Source organism: Amblyomma maculatum, chromosome 1 (assembly GCF_055883805.1).
Source record: "Amblyomma maculatum isolate TAMU_Amacu chromosome 1, ASM5588380v1, whole genome shotgun sequence".
In the NCBI taxonomy this organism is placed as follows: Eukaryota; Metazoa; Arthropoda; class Arachnida; order Ixodida; family Ixodidae; genus Amblyomma; species Amblyomma maculatum.
The window spans coordinates 175,591,488-175,619,098 of record NC_139344.1 but is presented as its reverse complement, the minus strand read 5'-3'; the positions used below and the strand labels follow the sequence as shown (position 1 = coordinate 175,619,098).

At 46.7% G+C, this 27,611-nt stretch overlaps 1 protein-coding gene across 1 annotated transcript in view; it reads left to right on the top strand.

Moving 5' to 3' along the window:
- Positions 1-27,611, top strand: part of Ass (argininosuccinate synthase) — a 46,052-nt gene that overhangs the window by 12,052 nt on the left and 6,389 nt on the right. Inside the window, exons 4-12 of the mRNA XM_084586708.1 lie at positions 416-490; positions 6,727-6,797; positions 8,254-8,375; positions 11,642-11,726; positions 12,315-12,379; positions 17,145-17,218; positions 18,634-18,691; positions 21,867-22,023; positions 23,511-23,576. Coding sequence (XP_084442834.1) covers positions 416-490; positions 6,727-6,797; positions 8,254-8,375; positions 11,642-11,726; positions 12,315-12,379; positions 17,145-17,218; positions 18,634-18,691; positions 21,867-22,023; positions 23,511-23,576 — 773 coding nt within the window. The remainder of the gene's footprint in view (positions 1-415; positions 491-6,726; positions 6,798-8,253; positions 8,376-11,641; positions 11,727-12,314; positions 12,380-17,144; positions 17,219-18,633; positions 18,692-21,866; positions 22,024-23,510; positions 23,577-27,611) is intronic.

Sequence of the window (27,611 nt, the reverse complement as noted above, 5' to 3'; positions counted from 1 at the left end):
AATTGCAAGGGCTCCTATGCCTTTGCTGCAGATACCTTGTGAGACCAAGTATAGTGTCAAAGATTGTCACTAAAGCGCTTGAGGTGCGCCAGGCAGCCGATGAAGGACGTTTCTCATGTTTTCGGCATGTGACCCGTGATTTCAAAGTCGCCGCTTTCTCCACCTCAGAACTAAACCAGGTTATTTGGTTTTCGTCCACTAATTTTGTCTTTAGCATTACGGCCGACAAAAAAAAAAGAAAAACGTAAACCAACATGGGATGAGCGCTGTCTGTCGTCTCAGGGGCTATTCTCTCTATCATAAATGCAAAATGACTGGCTCACATATAGGCTCTGCAAAAGGTCCTTTCATTAATATGAGCAATTCCCCCGTAACTTTTGTTATATACATGGCAAATTTTCTTCTTTTCTTCCAGACCATTGCTCCTTGGAGGATGCCTGAGTTCTATAAAAGGTTCCAAGGACGGCAGGATCTTTTTGCTTACGCCAAGGTAATTACTTGCACGCTTAGTTGGCTAACTATTTAATAAGTAAATAACGTCACCGATAATTTAATAGCGCCCCGCCGTGGTGGTGCCGTGGTTAGGGCGCTCAACTACTGTGCCCAAGAATGCGGGATCGAATCCCGGCCACGGCGGGCGCTTTTCGATGGAGGCGAAAAGCAAGGCGCCTGTGTGCTGTGCGATGTAAGTGCACGTTAAAGAACCCCAGGTGGTCGAAATTTCCGGAGCCCTACACACCGGCGTCCCTCATAGCCTGAGTTGCTTTGGGACGTTAAACCCTATAAACCTAAACCAATAATTTAATAATCTTAGTAAACGAACGCATAAGTAGTTGAATAAAGTTTAAAATTTGATTCACACGTACTTTTGGTTTAGTTGCACCGGCTGATTCCTCACATATGCATAGATTCAGAGGCGGTCGGAACAAAGCAGGAAAACAGACGGCTTTCGGTATTGTGAAGAAGGAATTTTTTGGTTGTTTGCTGCATGTCTTCGGTGCTACTAAATCGCCGGATTTTGCTGCGCTTATCGAATTTGCTTGCTGTAGAGGGCCGTTTTCTATGCTTAGGGACTTGCAGTTAAAACTATTGACTGTTTGTGTTTCACGGCCTATAGAGGGTGCTACCAGACGTGCAATATGGTGGGCAAATGGATGATTTCGGCTGCCTCACAGCTCCCACGCATCCATTTTTGAAAAGTTTTCGGGCTGATATGGAATGCTTCTGCGTTTATTTTTTATATTTGCCGTATGCATGAAGGCGCTGACAATACCAGTGTGGCCCGCACCTCGGCGAAACCGAAAGTGCTTGAAGGAAGTAAATTTAGAGTAAAAGCCAGGTATACAAAATATTGCAGCGTAGCTGAGTAATGGCAGTCGAGCAGTAGAAATACCTTGCTCCAACCTTGATGTTTTATTTAATGATTATTGCAATTATCTTCTGGCTAATCTGTTATTATAAATGTTCTGCGGCTCAGAATGGGAAAGCGGGATTTTTTTTTCAGCCATGTCGACCACGCAATTAAGAGGGGGCAATAGCGGCGAACATTTAGGCGCAGTGTGCGATGCTAGTGAACGTCAACTGATGATCGAAATTCGAAGCCCCCCTTTCTACTGTGAGGTTCACCGCACCTTTGGCATACAAGGTTCTATCCACAGCTTGTAATGCGGTTACTACAACGAAACTCAGGCCCGAATCCACGGCATTGACTACGGTCAAAGGTCAACCTCGGAAATCAATTTTCCTTCAAAACAAACTTTATCGTTTACAGCTACCAACTGTATCAACGCAAGCTGATGTAACACATTAGATAAGGCAGTATATAACGTTTAAACGCACCCGCGTGCTGTTTTCGCCGACGATTAAACTAATTAAGAATTTGCAGGTGTACGCTGTTGGCGCCGCGAACCCCGTGGATGTTCGATTCCCGAGTAATCGGCTTTGTTTATAATTGCTGACCACTTCAAATAATATTTGGGAAAGAAAGGTGAACGTGTGCACTCATCATCTCGTCGAGATAGAACCTCGCAATAAAAGTGCGAGACATAATTTTGTCCGAACAAAGCTTTTATAAAACTGTTGCGGTGCATGAAAGTGAGATGTTCCTTACCAAATAATATATCTACACACTGGGCAGTGACTTCTAAGACTTATAACAAAAAAAAAAGCAGTGGATCGTTTATTTTCAGTAGAACATATATTTCAAAGCAAAGTTTGCTTATACATACGCTGTGTTAAAACAACCACGTTTTCAGTTATATAATTCACACTCTTTCATCTTGAACGTTAAAGTTGCATAATTTATCTTCAAAAATAGAAAAGAAAGAGGCATGACGCTGTGAGGTTAATACAAACGCTCACCACTCGTTAAACTTCGCACTTAACCAAAGTCGACGCCTCGTTAACGATTCGCTCGATAGATTGTCTCCCTATGAAGCAAAATACTTCTTTTTTGTCATCATCAAGGTTCCTCCCACTCACAAAGTAACTCTGATAAAAATCTGGCTAGTAAATCAATTGGAAAATGCTTCACAAGCACCGCACATAACTGGAGAACAGAACGCTGAAAGCCGCTCGCCGCCGCTACAGCCGATCATCACGGAGGCAGGGACACTTTTCGCCGCGTGGCGGCGCGTCAGTCTGTGAAACACGCTGCCACAACAACTCGTGAGTTATACTCGGGGACACTTTTTCTTGGCAATGAAGCCAAAGCTACAGAGCCAAAACGCACCATCTTCCTACGCAGCTGAATATAGTTATTCCTTAGTTACATGAGTAGTTTCTGCAAAAACAAATTAAAATCATAGCGCTAGTTATTTACAGTATATTTTTTATAACAGAACTGATTTTCTGAAACGAAGCTGCTATGCCTAAAACACTAGTCTTGGTTCCACCAAGTTTTCTTCTGTGATGTCTGACGCGCGTTTTAGAGACGCCCCGACCTTGCAGACAAGATGGCGACTGCCGCCTGTTCGGGCAGCACCTCCTAGAAGCTGTCTAGGAGATGTTGGTTCGGGTCGTTCCGGTTCTGGTTCGTTCACTCCGCAATGACTTGAAGCGTTTTCACCAGACAAGATTGGAGTCAAGTTCAAGAGAGGCTGGCTGTCGAAGCAAACGAAAGAAATGATCTGCAACGTCTATGCAGGCCGAAAGCCGCGCGGTCGAACTACATGGCGGAGCGACGCGTTTAAAGGCCTCGCCTCCCTACCTTTGCGCCCATTGCCAAGAATAAGTGTCCCCGAGTATAGTGAGGCACAGTTGTTGCTTCTCTTCTGCGCCGTCTACATCGACGACTGCATTATTGAAAAACAATCAACCATGTTGTGCACGGTGATGAAAACTTGGAGAAAGTGTTTTTATAGAGAGGTTCCCCCTGCGTCCTGATTTGAGAGCAGACGCTACTAAGTATGCAAGGCTAGCATGTGTCACTACGTAACTGTTTTGCCTTACTCTCAAAGCGCTTACTGTGAGACTAGTATTTAACCAGTCGCACCTTTTCTGGTAGCAATATTTACTCAGCATGAACTAGCAAAAGGCGAATCACTTTTTGTTTGTTCTTGTGAAATCACCCCGCCGGGGTGGCGCAGTGGTTACGGCGCTCGACTACTGTTCAGAAGGACGCGGGATCGAATCCCGGCCTCGGCGGCCGCCTTTGGATGGCGGCGAAAAGCAAGGCGCCCGTGTGCTGTGCGATGTCAGTGCACGTTTAAGAACCCCAGGTGGTCGAGATTTCCGGAGTCCTCCACTACGGCGTCTCTCATAGCCTGAGTCGCTTTGGGACGTTAAACCCCACAAGCCAAACCAAACCTGTTCTTGTGAAATTAGTTTAGCCCTTGCTGAAGAGCATTCACCAGGCACCGAAAGCACTATCCGAGGAAGCATCTGCATCATCTATAGGGCCCGTGCCTGACGCAGGAATAATAACAGCAACATGACAGTCTCTTTTCTATATAAGACAAGCTTGCTGCCTTTATTTTGAAAGTGTGCGTTCAGCTTCCGGGCTGCCATATGCACATGAGTGCTTGTTCAAGCGCAGACTCCGTTACGATTTCTTCATTTCATGCACCTGCTACTCACATTTCAAACAACTTGTTCGAAAGGTCCATCATACCGTATTTACACGTAAATAAGGCAACAACGAATATAACGCGAGGTGGGATTTGCTACCAGAAGAAAGAGAAATAAAAATGCGATTAACGCGAAATCGTAACTTTACCGATGCATTGATCTGATCTAACACAACGCGAAGCGTCATGTAGGCGTCACGTAGCGTCCGAAGCCATTGTCGCTTCGAAGTAGCCTGCTGCCGCCATCGCGCCGTCGTTCGTTAGCGTTCCTCGATCTACGCGCTCCCCGGGAGCATGTACAGGAACTTTATCGTCCGTTGCTTCCCAGTGCCATCTTCGGCCTTTCCTGATGGCCATATCCTTTTTTTATACCTCGCCTCATTTTATACGACTCCGAGGAGGCAATAATGTTGGTTTCTTCTCGCAGCTTGGAAGTCCAGTGGTAGAGCTACCTTGACGAAAAGCGGAAAAAAAGATCGCGCGTCATACTCTGACCTTAGTTCCGAATGGAACACGAAGTGCGCTCTCAACAATATGATTTCTAGAATAAAAAGATCTCGCGTTACAATCGTGTAAATACCTTAGGTGCATTAACTTGTGACAATGACGATATATCCTTGAAAAACGTCGTGGGTTCGCGGATGCTGACTGCGGTATGAACGACCATCGTGCGTCACTGTCAGTCGATTCGTTGATGGGCTGGGATCCAGAGTTTCAGATTCTGCTCACGGTATAGCGTTGGCTCACTCGCTGCTGTGCGAATGTCTTGGAGTGACACAGAAGTCTCCGCTGGGACTTGTTACCTTTCGTGTGAATGCTAAAGATATTGCCGATTTCTTCGTAGCTCTCTGCCATCCTCTGTGACATGATATGTGCATGACACGACCATGCCTTGAACCTGTGGCTTGCTGTTCCTTGAGCGGTCACCCCTTATGCGGACGCAGTCGCCAGAACACAGGGTGGTTAAAGGCGTTCTATAGTGGGCTGCGCTGTCGAACCTACTTTGGTTACTTCCTGTCAACCGTAGGGGGTATCGTGTAACTCAAGAGATCCAAACATACGTTTTTATTGCAGCGCTTGTGTCTTGTTTAGGATACATTTCCCAATTTGGACGCCGTTTTTGGCAAGGCGGTGGGCGGGGAAAGTTAAGACTATATAGGATGTGGCTAAAATACATGTTTTCTTTTTTTGTAAATGCTAGGAACTCACTGGATGTGAATCTTGGGCCCAGTATCAGAGCAGCTGTTCAAGTGAGATCCCATAACATGCGAAAATGAATCAGTTTTGAAATTAATGTTTGAGAAGTGGCGCCTTTGAGGTGTTCTACTTCTGAGTACTTGGAAAATGCATCACTGGAATGGTTCTACACTTGCCTACCAGAGGTATCGTGGTGGTGGCCTCGTCATCAGTGGTTCCGCATGTTGGCACTGCTGGCGTACTCTGAAAGTACTTGCATCCGTGTAGTAATCAATTCCAACGCTACAGCGCAGGGCCACTTGCACACGAGAGCCCAATTTCAAACACGTGGCCAGTTTTATGCGAACGCTTCCATAAGCGCGGACACTCGAGCAACCCAAAAATGATGCCAGGAAGCACCGTCTAACGAGAATATAGGAAGTCGCATGAGACAACGGAAGATTTGAACCATACCGGAGCAGGCCGGGTAACAAAAAAGTTGAAATTTTCATTTGTGTTGATGAACTCAGTTCGTCAATACAAAGCGCTCACGGAATCGGAGACCGCATGCTGACTCATTCCCCTCTGCCTAAATCACACTGATCGTCCGTTTTTGTTTTTCCTCGCCTACAAAACTATATTAAAGTCTCAAGGTGTACGCCTACATTACCGTAAATCTAGCTCCAACTTATCTACACGTCACTTTTGAGCTTCTGGCCCCTTGCGACGGCTATAGCGGTTTGTACGCTAGGCTGCTGAGGCGAATGATCCGGGTTCTGTCACGCGTTTCGATAGAGGCGAGACGGAAGAGGCACCGGTATAGTGAGTGATGTAGGCACACGTTTAAAAACTCAATGTGATCTAATTATTCGGAGACCTCCACTACGGTGTCGCTCATAGTGTATGTAAGTGTGGCTTCAGGGTATTAAACCCAGTAATTCAGCTCATCTTTGTACCAGTGCACTTTTAAATTAAACTTCAGATATATAGATGAGCAATCAGAAAAAAATATTTTACTAAATTACAAAATGCAGCAAGAAAACGATAGCTTTTAACAACATATTGGTTAGTTGTTATACAATGAACTCTCTCTGTCTTGCTCTATACAATGAGAACGCTTTAGCCATCGTAATCGCCTACCCACAAAACCCCACAAAGGATTTTTGCCACGCCTTTTCCTGTTTCGAGCAGACTGCTGCCAACAGACTCCACTACACAGTTTATTTGACCGACTACTTAATACGAATGTAACTACCTGTAGTGTCATAGCTGAATTATGTCGTAACAGTTCAACAGCTCCTATGAATTTTTTTTGTGTGTGTGCACCGCGCACAGTGACGCGCTCATACACTTACGCGCGTTCATGCCACGCATTGCATTATTTTCTTATGAGGTCGTTGAAGGGTCTTGATAAATGGCACTTGAAACCGTTCCGACGCCAATGATGGTCAAGATGTTGCGTCGCGAATATATTCTCGTGCAGGAGCACGACATTGAGGTGCCAGTGACGCCGAAAGCACCATGGAGCATGGACGCCAACCTAATGCATGTGAGGTGAGATGTGGAATGGGGTTGAAGCAGAGCGAGGACGTTGTCCGTGACTTACGAGACCAGGCGTGACCCATACCTCCGTGACAGGTTTTGTCTAGAGGTGTTGGCCAGAAGGATAAGATGTAGAATGGAGTAATAGCGGCAGGCAGGTAGGGCGCGCATGTACTCGAGTGATATGCCTCGAAATCGCCATCATAAAGCCGGGTGGCTTTCAGAAAGAATCAAAATGGACGGCACATCATCTTTAACGACTGTATACTTTGGGTTTTCCGAACTGCCTCGAGAAGACGCATGGATCATACGAATAAATACGAAAATAAATAAAACGCATACTAGCCGTTTAAGAGAACTTCTTGTTGGGCTAGTTGGTGTCTATTCATTATAAGTTAAAGGCGCCAAAACAACTTTTCTTGTGTGTGTGCGTGTTGTTTTGGCGCCTTTAACTTATAATGCATACTAGCCGCATAGACAGCGTCCATAAATCGAGGCAAAGATTTATCATTGAGTCGTCAGTTTCAGGACACCATCTCCATAAAATTTTTCTACTCAGCTACTGCATTTTGCTAGATTTTGTATGACGTAAAGGTGAAGCGATAACGACTTAGCGTAGCCGTTAGATATTGCTAAACGACCCCGATTTGTTCCATATGCGTGAAACAGTTGACTAATCTTATTTAGTATAAGCGCGTCACTGCAGACAAACGGCGACGACGCAGGGGGCCAGCTATCAAGGCAGTGGGCTCACACCAAAGTACGATGTACCGTAGTGCCCTACGCTTTGGTTGGCGTTGCTATATTGATGAACGTCTTTTTTTTTTTTTTTAACAACTTAGTGACAGCGCGGAGTTCAAGCGGAAGACGTATACGTGCGCAGTACACCTGCTTAGGCTGGGCAAGTGCAGACCATTTTCCCATGGCGATAGTTGTAGTAAAGACGATATTAAGAAAACGTTACATATTTCTCGTTTTCAGAAATAGGAAAAGCGCCGATAGAAAATAACTGGTCACGAAAAAAAAAAAAAAAAAAAAGCCTTCGTTCAGCGTTGTATACCATTTCATAGCACGAAAAACAAATTAAACAGAATCAAGCTTTCTATCGCGGTGGCCACACGCTGCTTGTTGAGCAAATTTGCGGCGTAACGAAGACTAGACCGTGGAATGTCAAGGCTGCTACTTCGCTGGGAACCAGCGCGAACGGAGTTTTTCGTTAGTTTCATTTCTCAAGTGTCACTACTATTTCGTTGTGATGAGGGGGAGAAAACAGCCAACTTCCTCATCAGGTCCATTTTGTTGTTAGGAGCTGTCTCCACCTTCAAAAGGCTTCAATTTGTTCTTCATTTAGGCTCACTATGGTTTCAATGAAATTATAGCCTCAGTTGGGTTATAATCGTCGCACTGAATGGGACGTTTATGATTTTCAGTCTTTTTCAGTCTCTTTCTTCTTGTGCCTTCACCGCAGCTACGAGTCTGGAATTTTGGAGAATCCGGAATCACCGGCTCCCGAGGAGATTTACATAATGACGAGTGACCCCAGAAAGGCACCCGAGGAGCCAGAAACGATCGAAATCGAGTTCGAGAAGGGTGAGTCTCGCTGGCCGTGCCAAATGTCTTCGGTCACCGGGCGACACATTCAATAACGCACTTGACGCTGTAGTGGTTTCGTAACTCTTTAAATTGCTGCACGTATCTAGAGCTGCGTTATATAACCCCGCTTCTTGGCTGTCAGGCACGGGAAGATCTGAAACGGTCGCAGCTTCATCTTGCTGCAACAGAAGACGGCAGCCTGATTATTTGTGGGACTGTTATATATACTGGTTGTATAAGTAACAAAGAGCATCTGTACGAAGTTGCACCCCTGCGACGCTCATTGCGGTCGACGCACTGCTGTTCTAACTGTACTAGGTGCCCCAGCTAACCAAGATTTAACAAAAAAGACGGAGTGTCCTTGCCGAGTGAAATCAACTGTGTGCTGCTGAGAGTTGTGTTGCCTATTCTGCACATTTATTTCCACTCTCTAAGTTTAAGTAATTGGTGACAATTCAGTGTCTAACTTTTTAATTTTTGGCTTGAAGAAGAAAGTGTGATTAAGACGTAGATCGCCTCGAAAACAGCTTGCTGTAGTGTTTGCAGCTTTATTTGTTGACCTTAAGAAAAAGCTGCCCCGTGACCAAATGCTATACTATATATCCTGCCCAGTGCACAGGCAAAGCGCCGTCGATGAGAGGCTACCAGAAAAAAAAAAAAAAAGGCGGGGAAGGGGGGAGGGGGGGGAGGGGATTCTAAATGGGCAGCCTTAAAGTCTCTATTATGCGGAAAATTTGGCGCCATCGGCGTTGGCCGTGGGCGAAAAATCCTGACGAAAGAAAATAAATAATAAAATATCATTAACAGCTCTAAAAATATTCAGATTCGCGCCAAATTCCCCAAGCAGTTTTCTGTGACCACAGGAAAGTAACTGAGATTAAAAAGAGAGAAAATAGAATAAAAGGACAGGGAGGTTAACCAGGCGATGCCCAGTAGGCTACCCTACACGTGGGGAGGGGAACAAAGGGAGAAAAAGGAAAGAAAGAGCATCAAGGAAAGGAGTCTGTCACATGCCCAGAGAATCTGTAGTGAAAGGGGGTAGAGAGCGTACACTTAAAGTCTTGAACTCAACCCCGAATCCTTTAAAAAGCTTAAGGAGCACCTTCACTGATTTCCTTTGTGGTGAAGGTGTCGTCCAAGGGCCCATAATCTTAGCTTGCGTAAGAGAGCGAGAGTCCAAGCGGTGGAGTGTAGCATCCAGGAAGGCACGCTCACGCTCAAACTGAGGGCAGTCACAAAGTATGTGCGCAATCGTTTCAACACACCCACACTGCTCACACGTTGAAGAGTCTGCCATGCCGATGAGGTGGGAATATGCGTTTGTAAACGCCACTCCTAGCCACAGGCAACACACCATTGTAGCCTCACAGCGGGGGAGGCCGAATGGTACCTGCAGTTAAAGTTAAAGTACCTGCAGTTAAAGTGGTGCGAGCGGGACGTCCAGCCTCCAGGCGTCGACCATGCTTGTTTAGTCACGTTTCGGGCGATCAGTCGAAGGTGCCTTGCTGCGTCGGCTCTTGTCGACGGTATCTCGAGAATGTTGGTTGTATCGTGAGCCGATCGAGCAGCATCGTTTAAGCATCGTAAACGAAGCAACTTGGGCGGGGTGGGAATCGAATTCAGGACCTTCGGCTTGCGAGACTGCACATATAGATCACGAAGCACGAAGGGATTTTTTTAATTACGAAATGCTTTTAGCTCCCGTTGTCGGCGATCTTGAGGCGACGTCGAAATAGAATCGAGAGCCAACATTCGGATGCCCATTTCCACTCATCCAGGCACTATAACGGGAGCAACCAGGTGCCGAACGAGATTTAACGAGACGAGTCCGCTCTCTAAACCCTCGAACAGGACCGGCGTGCAAACGTATGGGCTGCCAAACCGCGTTATTACGTCGTTCTAGTTTCTAGGCGCAATGCTGAATGGCGCAAAACTATCTCATTTCTCGGTGAATGCCTTAAACGTGCCGTGAGAGGAGGCACATTCCGTAACAGAAACGAAACACCTTTACCGCGGTACGCCATTAAGTCAGCGCTGCTATCTCTGTCCTACTCACCGCATCGGCACTGTGAGTCTTCAACGGCGTTTTTGAGTTCCGAACCGTCGCTGTGCGTGGGACAATGAATGGGCCGGCGTTCTAATTTTCTAATTTTACAAATACTCACCTTTAGGCCGGTGCAATCTGCACAGGAATTACGTGCTTGAAGTGTGGATTTCACAACGACGAATTGCACGTGCTGACCCTCCTAGAAGGGCGTCCGGCGTCTTGGAATCAAAAGTCGCCAAGTGCGACTTAAAAGATGCTGCACCTCCTGCGCGCGAAGAGTTGCATCCCGAAATCACCTAAGAACCATGACACAGCTCTTATTTGTCTTAGCTTAACACTGTGCGGTGAGTCGGGCAGACATATATCATTTTTCTTTTCCCCCCTTTAGTTCTTTTTTCTTTTTCAGCATTCTTTGCCTTAGGCTCTATAAATGCAGCTGTTAAGCTTTCGCGAGTTCGCTTCTAACGCAATATGCAAATGGTGCGTGGTCGACATGTATTGAGCTCTCTCAAGTTTGGTTTGGCTGGTTTGGTTTATGGGGCTTAACATCCCAAACCAACTAAGGCTATGAGAGACGCCGTGGTAGAGGGCTCCAGAAATTTCGACCACTTGGGGTTCTTTCACGTGCCCTGACATCGCACAGCACACGGGCGCCTTGCCCTTCGCCTCCATCGAAAAGCAGCCGCCACGGCCGGGATTTGATCCCGCGTCCAATTGGGTACAGAAGTCGAGCGCCCTAACTACTACGTCAGTGCGGCGGATCTCTCAAGTTTGCGTGGTAAAAACGAAAGAAAAAGATAATTCGGAAAATGAGCACCTAGATAAGTGTAAGGTCACGCGCTGCTTGGCGCAAATCGTAAACGTTTATGTGACGTCATAGTTTTCCCGAGTTCCATGCTTCGTGTTGATATAAACGGAGGTTTACTGCGCTCGCCAAGTTTGGTTCCTTTGCTTCTTTCCGGTGCTGCGCACGTATCACATTTCATGTCGATTAAATATAAGCCGGTGTTTGTGACTCGAATTCGCGGTCCTGCCATCTGCTTGTTTAGCTTTTTTGAGGTCGTTGCTTACTATGCGGCGATTGCGTTGTTTTCTTCGCTGCAAGCTCATGGATGTTATCAAATATTTTGGGGTGCCCATCGATAACTGGGAAAAGGAAGGTATCGCTTTCTGACTGGTTTGTTCTGCCCTTTATCGTTTTTTTTTTTTTTTTCAGGTAAACCCGTTAAAGTCACCAACGTCTCCAGCGGCGTCCAGAAAACAGACCCTCTCGAGTTGTTCCTGTATTTGAACGAGATCGGGTATGGACAATTTATAGCGGCAATATGCGCGCTGTTACATTAGTGGTGCGGACGGAGTCTGTCTTCGGACTCCAGTTTACCTTCGGTCTAAGAAATGCTTTAGCCCTGTCATGTACAAAACTGCTCTTAACGTGAATGTTTCGGATTTCGGGCACTTTCTTCAATGCGAGAAGTATGGCTTCACAATACAGCTACTACGACAAAGGTCACACCATTTGTCGTTTGCCTTGTCGAGGTACATCTTGCAAGATTTTTTTTTTTTTTCGCGCTTGCAAGAATTTTGAAGATAATAATTTTGGCGCATTCAATTACATTGCCTAAAAAATAGTTCGCCTTCTCCGCGACTATCACTAAGAGTACTATTATAGCTCCATTGCCGCAACCTCTCTCCACATTTTTATAGCTCTTCGTTCGCATTAACCACATCGTCCTGTGTAAGAAAAAGACTTGATTCCATGAGCGAGTATAACTTCGGCTTAGGTGACCCTTCTTAATTTCTCTCAGCTGTGATATCTGTGTTACAAAATATCTCTAACGTTTCACGTGTACAACCAGTGTAATCCCGTGACTTACGTTTCGATTTTGCAGAGGCCGCCATGGTATTGGACGTATTGACATTGTTGAAAATCGAGTTATTGGAATGAAGTCTCGCGGTAAGTTAGCAACTTCTTTCCCGGCGCATAGTCAATTGTTCCGTTCTTACTGAACGTGATGTCTGGATAACCCCACAACATTCCCTAGAGTCTCCTCTCTCCAAAAAATAAAAATAATAAATACTTGAGCAGAGGAGGATACTTGAGTACGAGTAGAAGTTTTTTAAAAGAGCAAAAACCAAGAAACAGAAAACGAAACTGGGTTTTGACCCAACAATGACATCCCGACAGACCTATTTATATATGACATATCACAGATGCTGTCACAAAACCCATCATGTGCGCTTTGATTCATATAACTCACGACTTTAAATGAATAAGTCTAAATCTTTCATTTTAAAAGAGAAAAATACCTCGCGCTACATGCACAGACATACAAAAGAGACGACGAGACGACGCACTGGCGCAGTTTGTGTGTGTGCACATGCAGCGCCAGGTATTTTTTTTTCAATTTAAAATGCAAAAACCAACTAGCCCCGCAACATGCGTTACCAAAATTTTTGCCTTCGGAAAAGCTGGGCAAGCATCGACGACCATGCATCCAGTGACGTCACACATGCGGGGTGGCCCTTGTAATCTCCCTGAGCGAGGCCAGAAATAAAACTCATTTGCGCCGCAGCAAAACACTATCCTGAAGCGAAATTCGGTAAAAATGAACGAGAAAACTACAAAAAGCGTCCCGTGGAACTTTCAGTAAAATCCGAGGAGGCAGAAAAAACGGCAGAGTTGCACTTCAAAAACAATATGAGATACTTCAGTACGTTCTTTTCAGGTAAGTTGTATACAAGGCACACATTACGTACGTAACAGAGCTTAATGGTTATACCAATAAATAACTGAAATTAACTAATCAACGTTTTTGTTTTTAACATTAAGAGAAAATAATATATTGAGGAATTGAAGGCTGCCATAAATAGGTTTGAGTCGAGTATTTAGACTTTCTTGTTTGGTCAGTGTTCCTAGCAATATCGAGCGTCAAAAAATTACAGGGATGCACTAAAGCCAGCCTACCTCCAGAAGTGCCAGAAGATTACGTGTTCCGTGCCTAGTTCCGTTGTGAGTTCTGCGTTTCGTTGCTTAGCACCGATGCTCAGATGGCGTTTCTAATCGTCACATTCGGACGAAGTATTGGGAATCAGGGGAGCAAAAATCAGGGAAGGCCCACCCTAATTTTGAAGTCAATATTGAGTTGGCCATACTCAAATTAGGCTAAACACCAATTTTGGTCAAATCCGGATGACGTCAAATCTCGGGGGGTCCAGAGAGGCCACATTTCTAAGGTAGCCCACGTAAGTTTGGAGGTCATTACTGGATTTGTGATACTCGGATTAGGTTAGCCATCAATTTTGGTCAAATTGTAACAAGGTCACATTTTGGGGGTGGTCTATCCCAATTTGGAGGTCATCCCTGAATTGACCATGCTTGACTTAGGCTATGGCATAGATTTTGGTTCAATTCTGACAGGGTGAAATTTTAGGGGCCGGGGGCAAAATTCCGAGAGTAGTCCATCTAAATTTGGAGGTCACCATCAAATTGGTCGTACTCTAATTATATTGGATACCAAATTTGGTCACATTACCTGGTCATTCGTGCGGACACATTCTGATAACAGTTCCTGCTGACATTCTCTGTTCACAGGTGCCGTTACAGCTTAATTCGTCCAATTAACAAATCATTCAGACGTTTAACTGACTTCATTAATTTTCTATCTACATATGTCCATTCTGTCTGCGGCGGCCGCTTTTCCATAGAGGCAAAAAGCAAGGTGCCGTGTACTGTGCGATGCCAGTGCACGTTAAAAAAAAAAAACTCAGGTGGCCGAAATTTTCGGAGTCCTCCACTCCAGCTTCTCTCATAGTCTGAGTCGCTTTCGGACGTCAAACCCTACAAGCCAATCCAAACATATGTCCTTAATAAACTGTTACATTAATTAGGTACCTGTGAAGTTGACGACTGAAAGTTCATGCGGACACGTTCTGATGACACGTTGTGATGTCAGGCTCTGTCCACGCCCCACAAGAGCTAAGAAAATCATTATTGCGCATCTGAAAGCACGTTGAGTTGGCTTTCACGAATTATACAAGTATAAAATGACAAAGCTGTGCGCGGTATTGCCACCAAAATCATGTTAACTTCATCTACATGACCAAATACACAAGGGGCGTCTGCATTTGACGCATAAAAAATGCAAGCGAACCATTTGAGTAATGCCCATTTCCTCAAAGCTAACTTAAGGACCTTTCAGATACGTATCTTTGACTTTCGATATTTCGAGCCAAGCTGCCAATGACGAAAATTTAAAAAGACGACTCACGTTTGATGTTGATGGCATTAAATATCATATGTCCCTTTAAAATCAAAAGTAAAAAGCTGATTAGTCAATTTTAGTTATCCATTTGTCGAATCATTAACCTTTGTAACGTACATAATGTACCTTTGTAATGTACATAACCTAGGTCTTCTTGTACAATTAACCTACTTGCACAGACACCGGCGATGTATCTTTCATAGTTTTTTCAAGCACAAATCTGCGAAGAGTAAAAAGAAAAAAAAAAAAAACCCGATATGAGAGAACTTGAAGCGAAGCGAAAGAGATAGCAAGGGGAAGACCGAATATGCTTAACGCGTAGTCATTGCATAATGACGATTAAGCGCTCCCGTAACATTTTCGTCGATCATATGAGGCAGCATTTTTAAACCTTTTGTAAAGCCTGTCAACGCGGAGTAATCAAATCAGGCATGACGCTAAGTTGGCGTTCTCCTCTCGCCTTGCCCTGCTCAGCAACAGCGGCGCGTTCTCTCTCAATTTCGTAGCGTCGGCACTTGACTAGTATAATAAATACAGGCGACAGTTTTACGCGAAAACATGACGTCCACTTGTTTCATTTTGGTTTGTGGGGTTTAACGTCCCAAAGCAACTCAGGCTATGAGAGACGCCGTAGTGGAGGACTCCGGTAATTTCGACCACCTGGGGTTCTTTAACGTGCACTGACATCGCACAGCACACGGGCGCCTGGCTTTTCGCCTCCATCGAAAAGCTGCCGCCGAGGCCGGGATCCGATCCCGCGTCCTTGGGAACAGTAGTCGAGCGCCGTAACCACTGCGCCACCCCGGCGGGGTATTTTAGCCTGGAGAGATATGATTGCTCCACCCAACCCGGACTATATCGGCCGGTGCCCGTCTAAAACTTTCGTTTTCGCTGTCGTCGAGGGTATTCACTCCTTTCTCCTAGAGTACCGGGAATGTTCTTAACGATTCCGTGCCACCAGCAGTTTAGCGGACAGTTTTCTGCGAGATGACCTGGGGTCGACCCTGATGCTGTACTGGGGAGTAACATAAAGTCCTGCGCAGCGAGGGACTGATCTTTTTTTTTTTGTTTTGGTTATCGCACAGCCGCGGGGTGGCGCAATGGTAACGGCGCTCGACTACTGTGCCTGAGGACGTGGGATCGAATTCCGGCCGCGGCGGACGCTTTTCGATGGAGGCGAAAAGCTAGGCGTCCGTGTGCTGTGTGATGTCAGTACCCCAGGTTGTCGAAATTTCCGGAGCCTTCCACTATGGCGTCTCTCATAGCCTGAGTCGCTTTGGGACGTTAAACCCCAAACCAAACCAAACCAATAATAATAATAATAATAATAATAATAATAATAATAATAATAATAATAATAATAATAATAATAATAATAATAATAATAATAATAATAATAATAATAATAATAATAATAATAATAATCAATATTTAGTTAATGTGCGCAGGAACAACCATGTGTTCTTCGTGCTGCAGAACAAAAAAAAAATGAAAATGCACCAACAAATTTTACACACACAGAACACACAAGAAGAAACAAATAACACATGAAATGAAACAGACGAAAAGTGTCACGGAAAGAAAGAAATCAATGAGTAGCATGTCTTATATACACAGAGGCGCCGTAGTGGAGGGCTCCGAAAATTTCAACCACCTGGGATTATTTGACGTGCACTGACATCGCACAGCACACAGGTGCCTTGCTTTTCGCCTCCGTCGAAAAGCGGCCACCGCGGCCGGGATTCGATGCCGCATAGAGCAGTCGAAGGCCTTAACAACTGCGCCACCGCGGCGGGGCTGTATGCTAATGAATATGCACGAGGTAATGAAAGTGTATGTACCCGAACGAGAATCTGTAGAGCCACAGAGGGGAGCCATTATCACTGTCTAGTCACACCCTTATAAAGGTGGAGCTTAGGTGTCCCCCATTTTTTTTTATTGCGTCTTATTGTGGTAATAGAAATTGTCATGCGCTGTAGCTAGGATGATTAGCTAGATGTATACCATTGCTCAGCGTGTTTACTTTGTGCTGCTGTTTGTGCGTTGTTCTTTTAGGGTTTGTTTTTTGTTGCTTTGAGGAAAACAAATCATTGCAATGTGATGAAGACTGCATTTTCCTCATTGTGGATCTGATTGCACACCTGCGCTGTTGTAGCTTTTGAACTAGCAGTATCTGCATTCCGTGGCTCACGACCTCCGCCATGGTACGCGCGGTGCGGGAAAGCCTCGCAGAGCACACGATCTCAGCGGTCGAGCTTGAAATAAAGTAATATGCAGACACGCTAGCGGAAAATAAATTTAATATCGGAATCACTTTTGCAAAAAAGAAAAAAAAAAGGAAGCTTTTTCGACTACATTTGGGCGACTACGAAGACCGCTTTCGTTACCTGTGGTTGGCTCGACCAGGTAACCCTGGTTATGAAGTTTTTTTGCCCTATAATCTGGATCACGCCGCAGGTGTGTATGAGACTCCGGCTGGAACCGTTCTGCGAGCGGCTCATCTGGACCTGGAGGTCTTCACCATGGATAAGGTATGAGCGGGGACACTTAAGGATTCTCTGTCGCCAATTTGGCTGTGCTGATGATTCGGCAGCAGCGAAAGCATTCTGCCGATGAGCCTGAGCGCTCTGCGTTCGAATTTGAGGCCCGGGGACAGCACTTCGACTAGAAAGAAATGAAAACACCAGCGCACTATCTTTCCAGCGTTTAATGAAAAAAAAAAAAATATGGTCGGTGATAGCCAAAATCCTTTCACAGTCCCCTTCCAACTAAGATGAGCAAGGAGGCCGGCGTCAGGTATGGGCGGATGGCTGATTCGGGAAGGCATCGACATGAGGTCGACATAGGCGCCGTCTGCCTAAGACCAGGAAGTGCGCCGGCGACATCTTGTGTGATGGTGCTCCGGATCGTAGGAGTTAACTGGGCTTGACGGGCGTGGGCCAGACTGGAGCGCAGGCTGCCGGATGACCTCGTCCCACACAGCCTTAGAGTTCACTGCCGAGAGCCAGCGCCGAGATGTACTCGTCAGGCGCGAGAGGATAGCGTCTGTAGTCTATTTTATAAGAATTTGAGGTTACTCATGCCGAACGTGATATGCAATTGTAAAATTTACGAACAGTTGGGGTCGGTCTGACGGTACCATTTCCCTTTGCTGTTCAAAAGCATCGCGCGCTGCGGCCTCCTTTTATCTACCACAGAATTGACATGTCACGACACGCCTGCTTTCGATGTAACACCCTTTCCCCTATCCACTTTCTTGTCCCCCCTCACATTTGCTCTCCGAGGCACTGCCATGGACCGTCTGCTTGTAACCTCACCAGCACACCTTCCCTCCCTTAGCTTCTCCGCACCTCTTCTCCTTATTCCGTCGGATGCGACCTTTCCCTCAATTCACTTCTACACTGAATATCCCGCTCACAAGTTGACATGCTTCCCGCTGTTCCTTTAATCGTTTCCTTCCACTTCGGTGGCGTCAGTCGACGTTTTTTTTTTTTTTTTTTTGTTTTTAATTTCTCAGCTATGGCCCCTTTAATGTTCACGAATTAAAAAGAACGTCGTTGCAGATCTGTCTACAGGTATAAACTCCTATTTATTGCATAGCCCAGTTAAGACAAGTTGAATAATTATTGTTACTTGTATTAGCTCCTGGCAGATTATTTTTTTCAGAAATGTAAGTTTGATGCTTTGCGCTAGTATCTGATTTTGTCACTTTTCATGCTGTTATTACTGTTTATTTTTACTGATAAGAACACCCTGAGAAATCCTGACAGATACAAGGGACGGCCGCATGCGCCTTTTGCCCAACTGTCAACAATGACCATTCGGAGCGTCTTTTATCTCAAAACTAGTGTCTGTAATGCTGGCTTTCGCTCGATGTTTCTGTTTTTACGTCCGGCCATTAAATAACGGTTGAATGAACGAAGCTGCTCTCCTTCGTTTCTTGCAGGAAGTGCGGAGGATCAAACAGGGCCTTTCCTTGGAGTTTTCTCGTCAAGTGTACGGTGGTGAGAAACTCTTTTTCGCCTCGCTTAGTACTTGAAGCCTTGATTACCTCAAGATGTTCTCTGTTAAAAAGCTTTAACGACAATTGCCATTGCGGCCGGAAATCAGTTCGCATTGGTTGGGTAAGCGATGGTCGCCTGCATACATGGCAAAATTACTTTTCAAAAGGAATTAAATTACATTACTCATTACTGCTCCGAAAAGGTAATGAAATTACGTTACAATTACTTCTACTGAGTAATTCAGTTACTTTTAAATTACTTTCCAAGTTCCATCCATGCACAAACTAAGTAAAGCTAGTGAACAAAACAACTTATTCTCCAGACTCGATGCACAAACATTCTTTCGTCTTCCCGCCAAATTCCGTCCCAGAGCAGAGACCTATTCCTTCCCTCTTTTCGACAGCACTTGCCATTACCAGAGCAAGAGAACAAAAAAAAAAAAAAAGAAAGCTGAAGCAGGGTCGAACGGTCGTGAAATGACCGGGAAAACCAGCGTCTTGCTAGCCCGGAGCTGTTTCCGCCATTTCAAGGGCCCAAAGAAGCTAGCTTATTTATTGCTTCCGCAATCCCAAGATTCGACGTCGGCACCTTGTACTCACTACTCAGTAATGTTCAAGCCACGGCGGCTCACGCCATGGACCCTTCTACCTGTCTCCCCCCATCCCAATCCTCCCTCGCCCCGTGGTGACGAGTGTAAACAAGCATCACTCTGCCATAGCCGACGCAACAGGGAGTGCCACTGCGCCGCGCTCCCAACTAGTTTTCAACTCCGGCCTTCTTGCACTATATCTTCCTTCGGCATTCCCTTGACGCCTTGTGTCCTTGCTTCTTGGAGAATGGTTGTCAGGGGATAGCCACACTAAGTGACCTTGCTACACACGAGGTCTCAGACGCGCTGTTCTGCTGAATTCTGTCTCCTTTTGCCGATCCGTTACGCTGGCTTCGGCTTGCCACACGTCGTTCCTGCTTTCGCGGCACTCTACTTCGTTGCCTATTGAAGGAGTAGTGGCGCACTTTAGTAAAAGTAATTTCAAAAGGAATTAATTACTATTGCTGCGAAATTACTACCAAAAGTAATTCATTACATTCCTAAATTGCCAACCCGAAAAAGTAATTCATTAGATTACAAATTACCGCGAAAAGTAATTAAATTACAGAAATTTCATTACTGTAATTCAATTACTGCCATGTCTGGTCGCCTGGTAATTTTTCACAAACATGTCGCTCATTCTTTTCAGAATCAGCGGCGGAGAATTGTTTTGACAAGTGCTACATGCGTCTGGTACGTAGGTACAGGGGTAGTCAAAAGTTCCCAGGCCACATGGTCTGCTTCTGAGCAGTGTAGTCAGGCAGCTACGAAGCCTCCAAATCGCAAAATATCTGTGGAGGGTAGAAGAAGGATTATTCTAACCTCTGAGATAATTGATAGGTTTAATTAGATCTCAAGTGCCAGAATATGCCAAACAGAAGCAGAGCCCGTGGCCTGGGAACTTTTGACGACTCCTGTACGTTCGTTTATTGGAGGCACGCTGATAATACGTGGGTACATTTACAGCAGAGAAGGCTGTGCTTTCGGCGCATGCGCTGCTGCTCGGATCTCTGGCGCTGGGGTCTTGCGATGCTCATTAACGTATGGACACCACATTGGGATAGCCGCCGCCGCTATCGTGCAATTTTATGCTGCCCGCTTATAAAGTACTTATTGCACTTAGAAAATTCATCACATCTCGCGTCATCAGAGCCCGTCTCCTTAATGGTAACAGGATGTCCAAGTGGGCCTTGCAGTAACGTTGCCTTGAACCTTGCTGTGTGGGGCAGGAGATAGCACCTGCTTTTTAAATAGTGCAATGTATTAAGCCTTTCTATGCGACGCTATCCACCATTGTGGACCAGCGGAACTCGCAGCAGGAAGCTGCACGTGTATATTTTTTTATTTGCTGCAACGGCTAATGGCGCTTAGTTGGTTAAGATTCATACCAATGAAGCAGCGCGCACATATGACGGGCGAGAAAAGGAGAGACACCAAGGCGCTCCTCAGTGTCCGTCCTTCTTTCGTACATCGTCTATGCGCGCTGCTCCGTTGATATGGATGTATTAAAGCGCAGGTCTTTGCCCGTTCCTGCGTTTCGCGTCGTCGTCGCCGTCGGCGTTATCCCTCGTAAACATGCAGCTCCGCAGCCCAGGCTGCGGAGCTGGTTATTCAGTCGCTTCAGTTCAATTCAGTCGCTTATTGTTTGATGTCATATCTGTCTCATACGGAGTTCTAAATATCAAATTTCAGTTATTGTGTATTGTTAAACTAATTAAAAAACGAGTCCATGTTATACATTATCCTTGGAGGCGCAGGCCGAAAGACTACCAAAGTGCCGAGCTGAGGTCACGCGTCTAAGCTTGCTACTCCAGCCGAGAGTAAAAAAGAGCGGCTAATCAGCGAAACTGAACCTAGAGAGAGGCTCGCGCGAGCACGGCAACACCCCTTCGCCCCTTATATAGTATCAGCCGAGGCTTAAATGCGTGCCGGTTACGTTGCGTGCTCAACGAACAGGAAGCGAAATGCCAGTAACACGAAAATAGCACATACGTTCGGCCATCTCGGGTGAAAAACCATATACAGGTTTCTGAACTTTGGTACGCAGCGACATAAGTAGTCGTCATATAGTTTGGTCGCCTTCTTTTTGCCTTACATACTACATAAGCCTGAGACTGTACTTTTCCTACTCTGCTTGTTTATTATTATTTTTTTGCTGAATATACTGACGACGTACTTACTCAACCTTTATTTTATGAATTTCATGCACAGCGTCTTCGCCAGCGGCTTCTTTTGAGTTTTGCAATCGTGGAAAGTCCGGGTATTGCGATCGAAAACGCCGAATACACTAAGGAAAGAGTGAGGAAAGAGTAGGGGGGGGGGGGAGGGGTGCATATGAGCTATGTTTGGCTGAATCTCAGCATTGTGCGGCATCACAGGCTCTTTGCAGGCGTATAACTGAACAAGCGCAATGTGACTTTGTGACACGCAAGCCAAGTAATATACTTTGTGCTTGACTGAGTGAGAGATGAGGGGGGGGGGGGGGAGAAGGGGCCATTGATTTTATCACGCCATATGGTTTTACCTTGTTAAGGAACCGTATTTTTTCGATAATCTTTGTTCATGCGTCGTCTCGCGTGCATGCAGGTCTGTGGTACAGTCCAGAAGCGGAGTTCACGAGGAAATGCATCGAAATGTCCCAGAGCTGCGTGACCGGCAAGGTCCGCCTGAATCTGTATAAAGGCCAGGTCTACATTAAGGGCCGCTGGGCTCCCAACTCTCTTTACAACCAGGAACTGGTTAGGTGAGCTTGCTCGGCCACATCCCACTGTTCTAGCGCATAACGCTGGGCAAAGCTTTACGACATCTGCTTCCACGTTTTCAGCTGCATGGAGCGGCTTTGCTGAGAATATATTGGGCCTATCTTCTGCTGGGGTTGCCCTCAGAAGTCCTGTATATAACAGATTGTAGCACTTTTCGTGTAGACAACTAGTTTTTAAGGTATCCGACCGAGTCTTTTAGCCGTGCGGTCTCACTGCTACCTTAATTGACAGCAATCTCGTAAGGCTTCACCTGTTTTGATTCCGCAGAGGGCTTTTCAGCGTGGATGTTTGTGTGTGTGTGTGTGTGTGTGTGTGTGTGTGTGTGTGTGTGTGTGTGTGTGTGTGTGTGTGTGTGTGTGTGTGTGTGTGTGTGTGTGTGTGTGTGTGTGTGTGTGTGTGTGTGTGTGTGTGTGTGTGTGTGTGTGTGTGTGTGTGTGTGTGTGTGTGTGTGTGTGTGTGTGTGTGTGTGTGTGTGTGTGTGTGTGTGTGTGTGTGTGTGTGTGTGTGTGTGTGTGTGTGTGTGTGTGTGTGTGTGTGTGTGTGTGTGTGTGTGTGTGTGTGTGTGTGTGTGTGTGTGTGTGTGTGTGTGTGTGTGTGTGTGTGTGTGTGTGTGTGTGTGTGTGTGTGTGTGTGTGTGTGTGTGTGTGTGTGTGTGTGTGTGTGTGTGTGTGTGTGTGTGTGTGTGTGTGTGTGTGTGTGTGTGTGTGTGTGTGTGTGTGTGTGTGTGTGTGTGTGTGTGTGTGTGTGTGTGTGTGTGTGTGTGTGTGTGTGTGTGTGTGTGTGTGTGTGTGTGTGTGTGTGTGTGTGTGTGTGTGTGTGTGTGTGTGTGTGTGTGTGTGTGTGTGTGTGTGTGTGTGTGTGTGTGTGTGTGTGTGTGTGTGTGTGTGTGTGTGTGTGTGTGTGTGTGTGTGTGTGTGTGTGTGTGTGTGTGTGTGTGTGTGTGTGTGTGTGTGTGTGTGTGTGTGTGTGTGTGTGTGTGTGTGTGTGTGTGTGTGTGTGTGTGTGTGTGTGTGTGTGTGTGTGTGTGTGTGTGTGTGTGTGTGTGTGTGTGTGTGTGTGTGTGTGTGTGTGTGTGTGTGTGTGTGTGTGTGTGTGTGTGTGTGTGTGTGTGTGTGTGTGTGTGTGTGTGTGTGTGTGTGTGTGTGTGTGTGTGTGTGTCCAAACAATCTGCAGCAGTTACTCAGGAGACTAATTTTAAGAACACTGGAACACAGTAATGTTCGAAACAAATCCACGGCAACAGCAGTCCCCAAATGTGGTGGAAGCTATATTTTATCTCCATCAGGCTAAATAATACAGTGGCCAGGCTCAATCCGGCCTTGGTTTTCTTGGGAAGACTTATTTATTTCTCTTACGGTTGGCCGAGTCAGTCAGGGTCTTTTACGACGGCCTTGGAAAGCGCACTGTCTCATGTTGCACCTTTTAAGGTCCGTCTTGGCCCTTTGCAAGCTTGTTCTCTCTTTGACAGCATGGACGTTCAGGGAGATTACACTCCTTCCGATGCTGGCGGATTCATCAAGATACAAGCTCTGAGGTAAACCATTGTCCTATGTATGCAGGTAAACCAGTGCCGTTTTTGCTGCATCCGAAAACATTATACGGAAATGAGGGTGCCAGTCGACGCGAAGAACGTGTTCCCAGCTTCGCACCAGTTACGACAAAAACAAACGAGAGACTAATGATATTCGTCCTTCATTCTCTTGTGCCGGAGGGGGGAGGGGCGGGGGTGCTTGGTACAGCTCTCAATTGTTCTGCTGAATTCGAGCTGAAAGGCAGGAAAAAGCAGGAAAAGCCACAGACTTGTCGGCATTGGCATTATTCAGTATACACGATATTCAAGGTACATGTAGTCTCCACATGCAGTATACTCTTCCAAGTTTGAACGCATAAATTAACGCGTTTTATACACCCAATGATGACCCCGATAGTCGTTCACTTCTATGCCTCTCTTTTTAATCCACGTTTGCCATGTTGCAGGCTATTTGCTATTGGGACACTTAGCAACCTCGGCGTATTTTGCCCTGTTTCTAAACTAAGGACAGATTTTACACAAACTAGCTTTCTGCTTTATCCTTAAGCAAGTACATGCCCTATTTTTGTTGGCATGATGAGTGTCGTCCTCGTGTCATGTGTCGCCGAGTCATATGCGCTGCAACTTGAATCCCGAGAGACAAAACTCTTTTCCATCGAGAGCTCAAAAAAAAAAAAGAAAAAAAAAAAAAGAGGGCGACACGAACGAAAGAGTTACGTGCTTTACATTCCATGAACATGTACGCACGCGCAAATGAACAAACCAGCGCAACTATCGCGTGACATAGTTTCGCCAGCGGCTGTTAAGTCGAGCATGATTTTTTTTTTTTCTTTTAGTCAGCAGATGGAGTGTTGCACTTCTGTACACCGACTCCAGTCGAGAAGTTGCCTGTTTTAATCCTGCTACCTAAATCATTAAGAGCTCTTCCTTCTATGGGGATTCGAGGTCACATCCCCTGTGAGTGTAATTTCAGTGCCTCACAAAACACCCGTAATGAGGTTTCCGCCATTGTACTCGTTGGTTATGTGCATTGATGGGCCGAGCCGCTAAAAAACGAAACATGACAAGACAGGGCTGAAACGGCGACGGTACTTTGCATGCACTGCAGCCTGAAATATTGCCAAGCAAACTTCCTCGGATTCTGATTGGTCTAGCGGAATCTCTTGGTCAAATATGTTTTGCTTGTACTTGGTGCGCTGTCGCGTAGTCGTCCGTTGGCATAATGTATGCAGCGAAAGAACAATGAGGCACGTACGTGTGTGGCGGCACTGCAGGGGTGCCCCAGCGGCAGCTGTGGAGTCATTGCGCAGTCGTCGCAGATACGGGCGTAAACCTCTTCCATGACGGCGCACGAACCTCAGTCCCCACGTAGGCCAGACACACCCGAGTAACATATTTTTCGCATAGGAGTACGCGACGGCTCCATCAGGATCTGATGAGGCTCTACCATAGTGACAACTGTCATTTTAGAAAGGAGGTCGAGAACGGCGTTTTTGTCTCCTGCACATTTTTTTTTTCTGGAGTCACTCACGAAGGTTTTGCGTGAAGTGGATGATTTTCTGAAAGGAACACGCGCCTTGCGCAACTCAGAAGTGATTTGTTCGGAGGCGATCACCACCAAATATGAGTACAAGAACATTACCCGTGCGCTGACGACCCAGAAAAAAAAAAAGTCAGCAGAGACACAAAGAACTGCTTGCGTGTGAGAATGTGAAAGCATTACATCACTTTGTAAAGCGCTGAGTCATGTTACGTTACATTATGGCTACGAGTCATGATATTGACACGCTGCATTCTTTATTTTCCCTCTGTGCTGATCGCGAGCGTGTGCCTCCTCGAGGCGAAGAAACCGACGTTCGTCTCCTCGAGGCGAAGAAACTGAAGTTCTTCTGTCGAAGCGGGCCTGCTAGTTTCCTGCCGCACTGTGACTTCTGTTACTCCTGTGTCCCGCGGTGACTTCTGATCAGAGACTTCACACCGTGACATCTGGTGGAGGTGCTGGGTAACGCAACCCATGCTCCGAACACCTCCAACCAGCCGAGACTCCAGCCCTCAAGGATCTCCTACCATCGAGATTACGCCTACCCATCAGAGTAGCCGACGGCTTCGAGGGCTTGATCCTGAATTCGCGCCTCTACAATTTTCTCGTACTGTGAGGCCGCCACCATCTTCTCCAGCACCACCTTCGGAGACAACACAACCACCCGTGATGACGCAGGTAGACACCACTGCCCCCTCCTTCGTGTTGCAGCAGCCGCGGGAGATACCCATCTTCCAAGCCTTTCCCGGCGACGACCCGGAAGACTGGCTAGATAAATTTGAGCGAGTAGCCCAGTACAATCGCTGGGGCGACGACCAGAAACTGCAACATGTATTTTTTTCGCTCGACGGTTCAGCTCGTACATGGTTTGAAAATCATGAGACTACTATCACAACGTGGAGTTCCTTCAAGGACCAGTTTCTGCAAGCTTTCACCACCGTTTTTCGGAAAGAACGCGCCGAGCTGCTCCTACAGACGAGAGTTCAGCTCCCTAACGAGAGCGTCCTCGTTTACTTCGAGGACATGACGAGGCTATTCCGTCGCGCTGATCCAAACATGTCCGAAGAAAAAAAACTTCGATATCTCATGAAGGGAATTAAGGAACAGATCTTCGTTGGATTAGTGCGATGTCCCCCCAAGACCATCGGGGAATTTGTATCCGAGGCCACTACCATTGAGAGGGCTCTAGAGATGCGATCTAAGCACTACGAGCGGCCGTCCATCCCTATTGCTGCCGCCATCGCGGACACTGGTAGTACTGACGTGCTCCGTGAGACCATACGGGCCATCGTACGCGAGGAGCTGCAAAAACTATTTTCGACGGCAGCACCCCCACAAGTATCCAGCCTTTCTCAGATGGTGCGGGAAGAGGTCAACCAGGCACTCAACCCACCCGAGCCACTCCCGACAATGCCACCACAGCAGGCCATGACCTACGCCGCAGTCACTCGTCGTGCCTGTCCACCTCCCAGTCAGCATCCACTTCCCAGTCAGCGCCAAGCAGCCCCTGCATACACTCGTCAAGCACCTCCCGCTCGAATTTCTCAGGTGCGTCCACGCAAAAGCGACGTCTGGCGCACTCGCGATAATCGCCCGCTGTGCTTCCACTGTGGCGAAGCTGGTCACCTGTTCCGCGATTGCTATTACCGACGAATGGGTCTGCCGGGATTTAGCGCCGACGCGCGAAAGCCGCAGCGTGGTGAACGACCCCCTGCCATTGACGCGTACTTGGCTGAATCATCCGGAACGCCCTATGGCTACTCGCGGTCGCCTTCACCGGGCCAATACTCCTCGCAGACACGTGGTAATGCCGGCCTGACGCGGGTCCGCTCCCCTAGCCCCATCGGGAAAACTAGACGCGGCAACCTTTGGAGGGAAGGTTGCTCATCGACGAAATTCTCAAGCTCCTCCACCGCTGCAACCGCATGGCCACTCCGTTTCACGACGACACGACGCGCCCCAAAATGATCCGCTGCCTCGGCGCTCCAGTTCTCCGACGACACGAAATCAGCTAGTACCACACCGCAGCCGTGACCGGAGCCCGCGACGTTCCGGTAACACCACAGCCGTAACCGCCGACCTGAACATTTCAGTGGACGGAACCGACGTGACAGCGCTTGTGGATACCGGCGCCGATTATTCTGTGATGAGTGGGCCTTTCGCCGCCACTCTGAAAAAGGTGACTACACCCTGGACAGGCCCACAAATTCGTACCGCCGGAGGCCACTTGATAACGCCGACCGGTACCTGCACTTCTAGGGTAACTGTGCAAGAAGAAACGTACTTAGCAACCTTCGTGGTACTTGTCCAGTGTTCCCGCGACGTCATCCTTGGCATGGATTTCTTAGCAGAGAATGGAGCCGTTATCGACCTGCAGACTAAGTCAGTGACCTTATCGACTGAGAACGCAATACACAGTGCTTCAGAGCGACCGACAGCACTGCACATCCTTGATGATCACGTCACAATTCCGCCCCGTTCCAGCGTGATGACGTCTG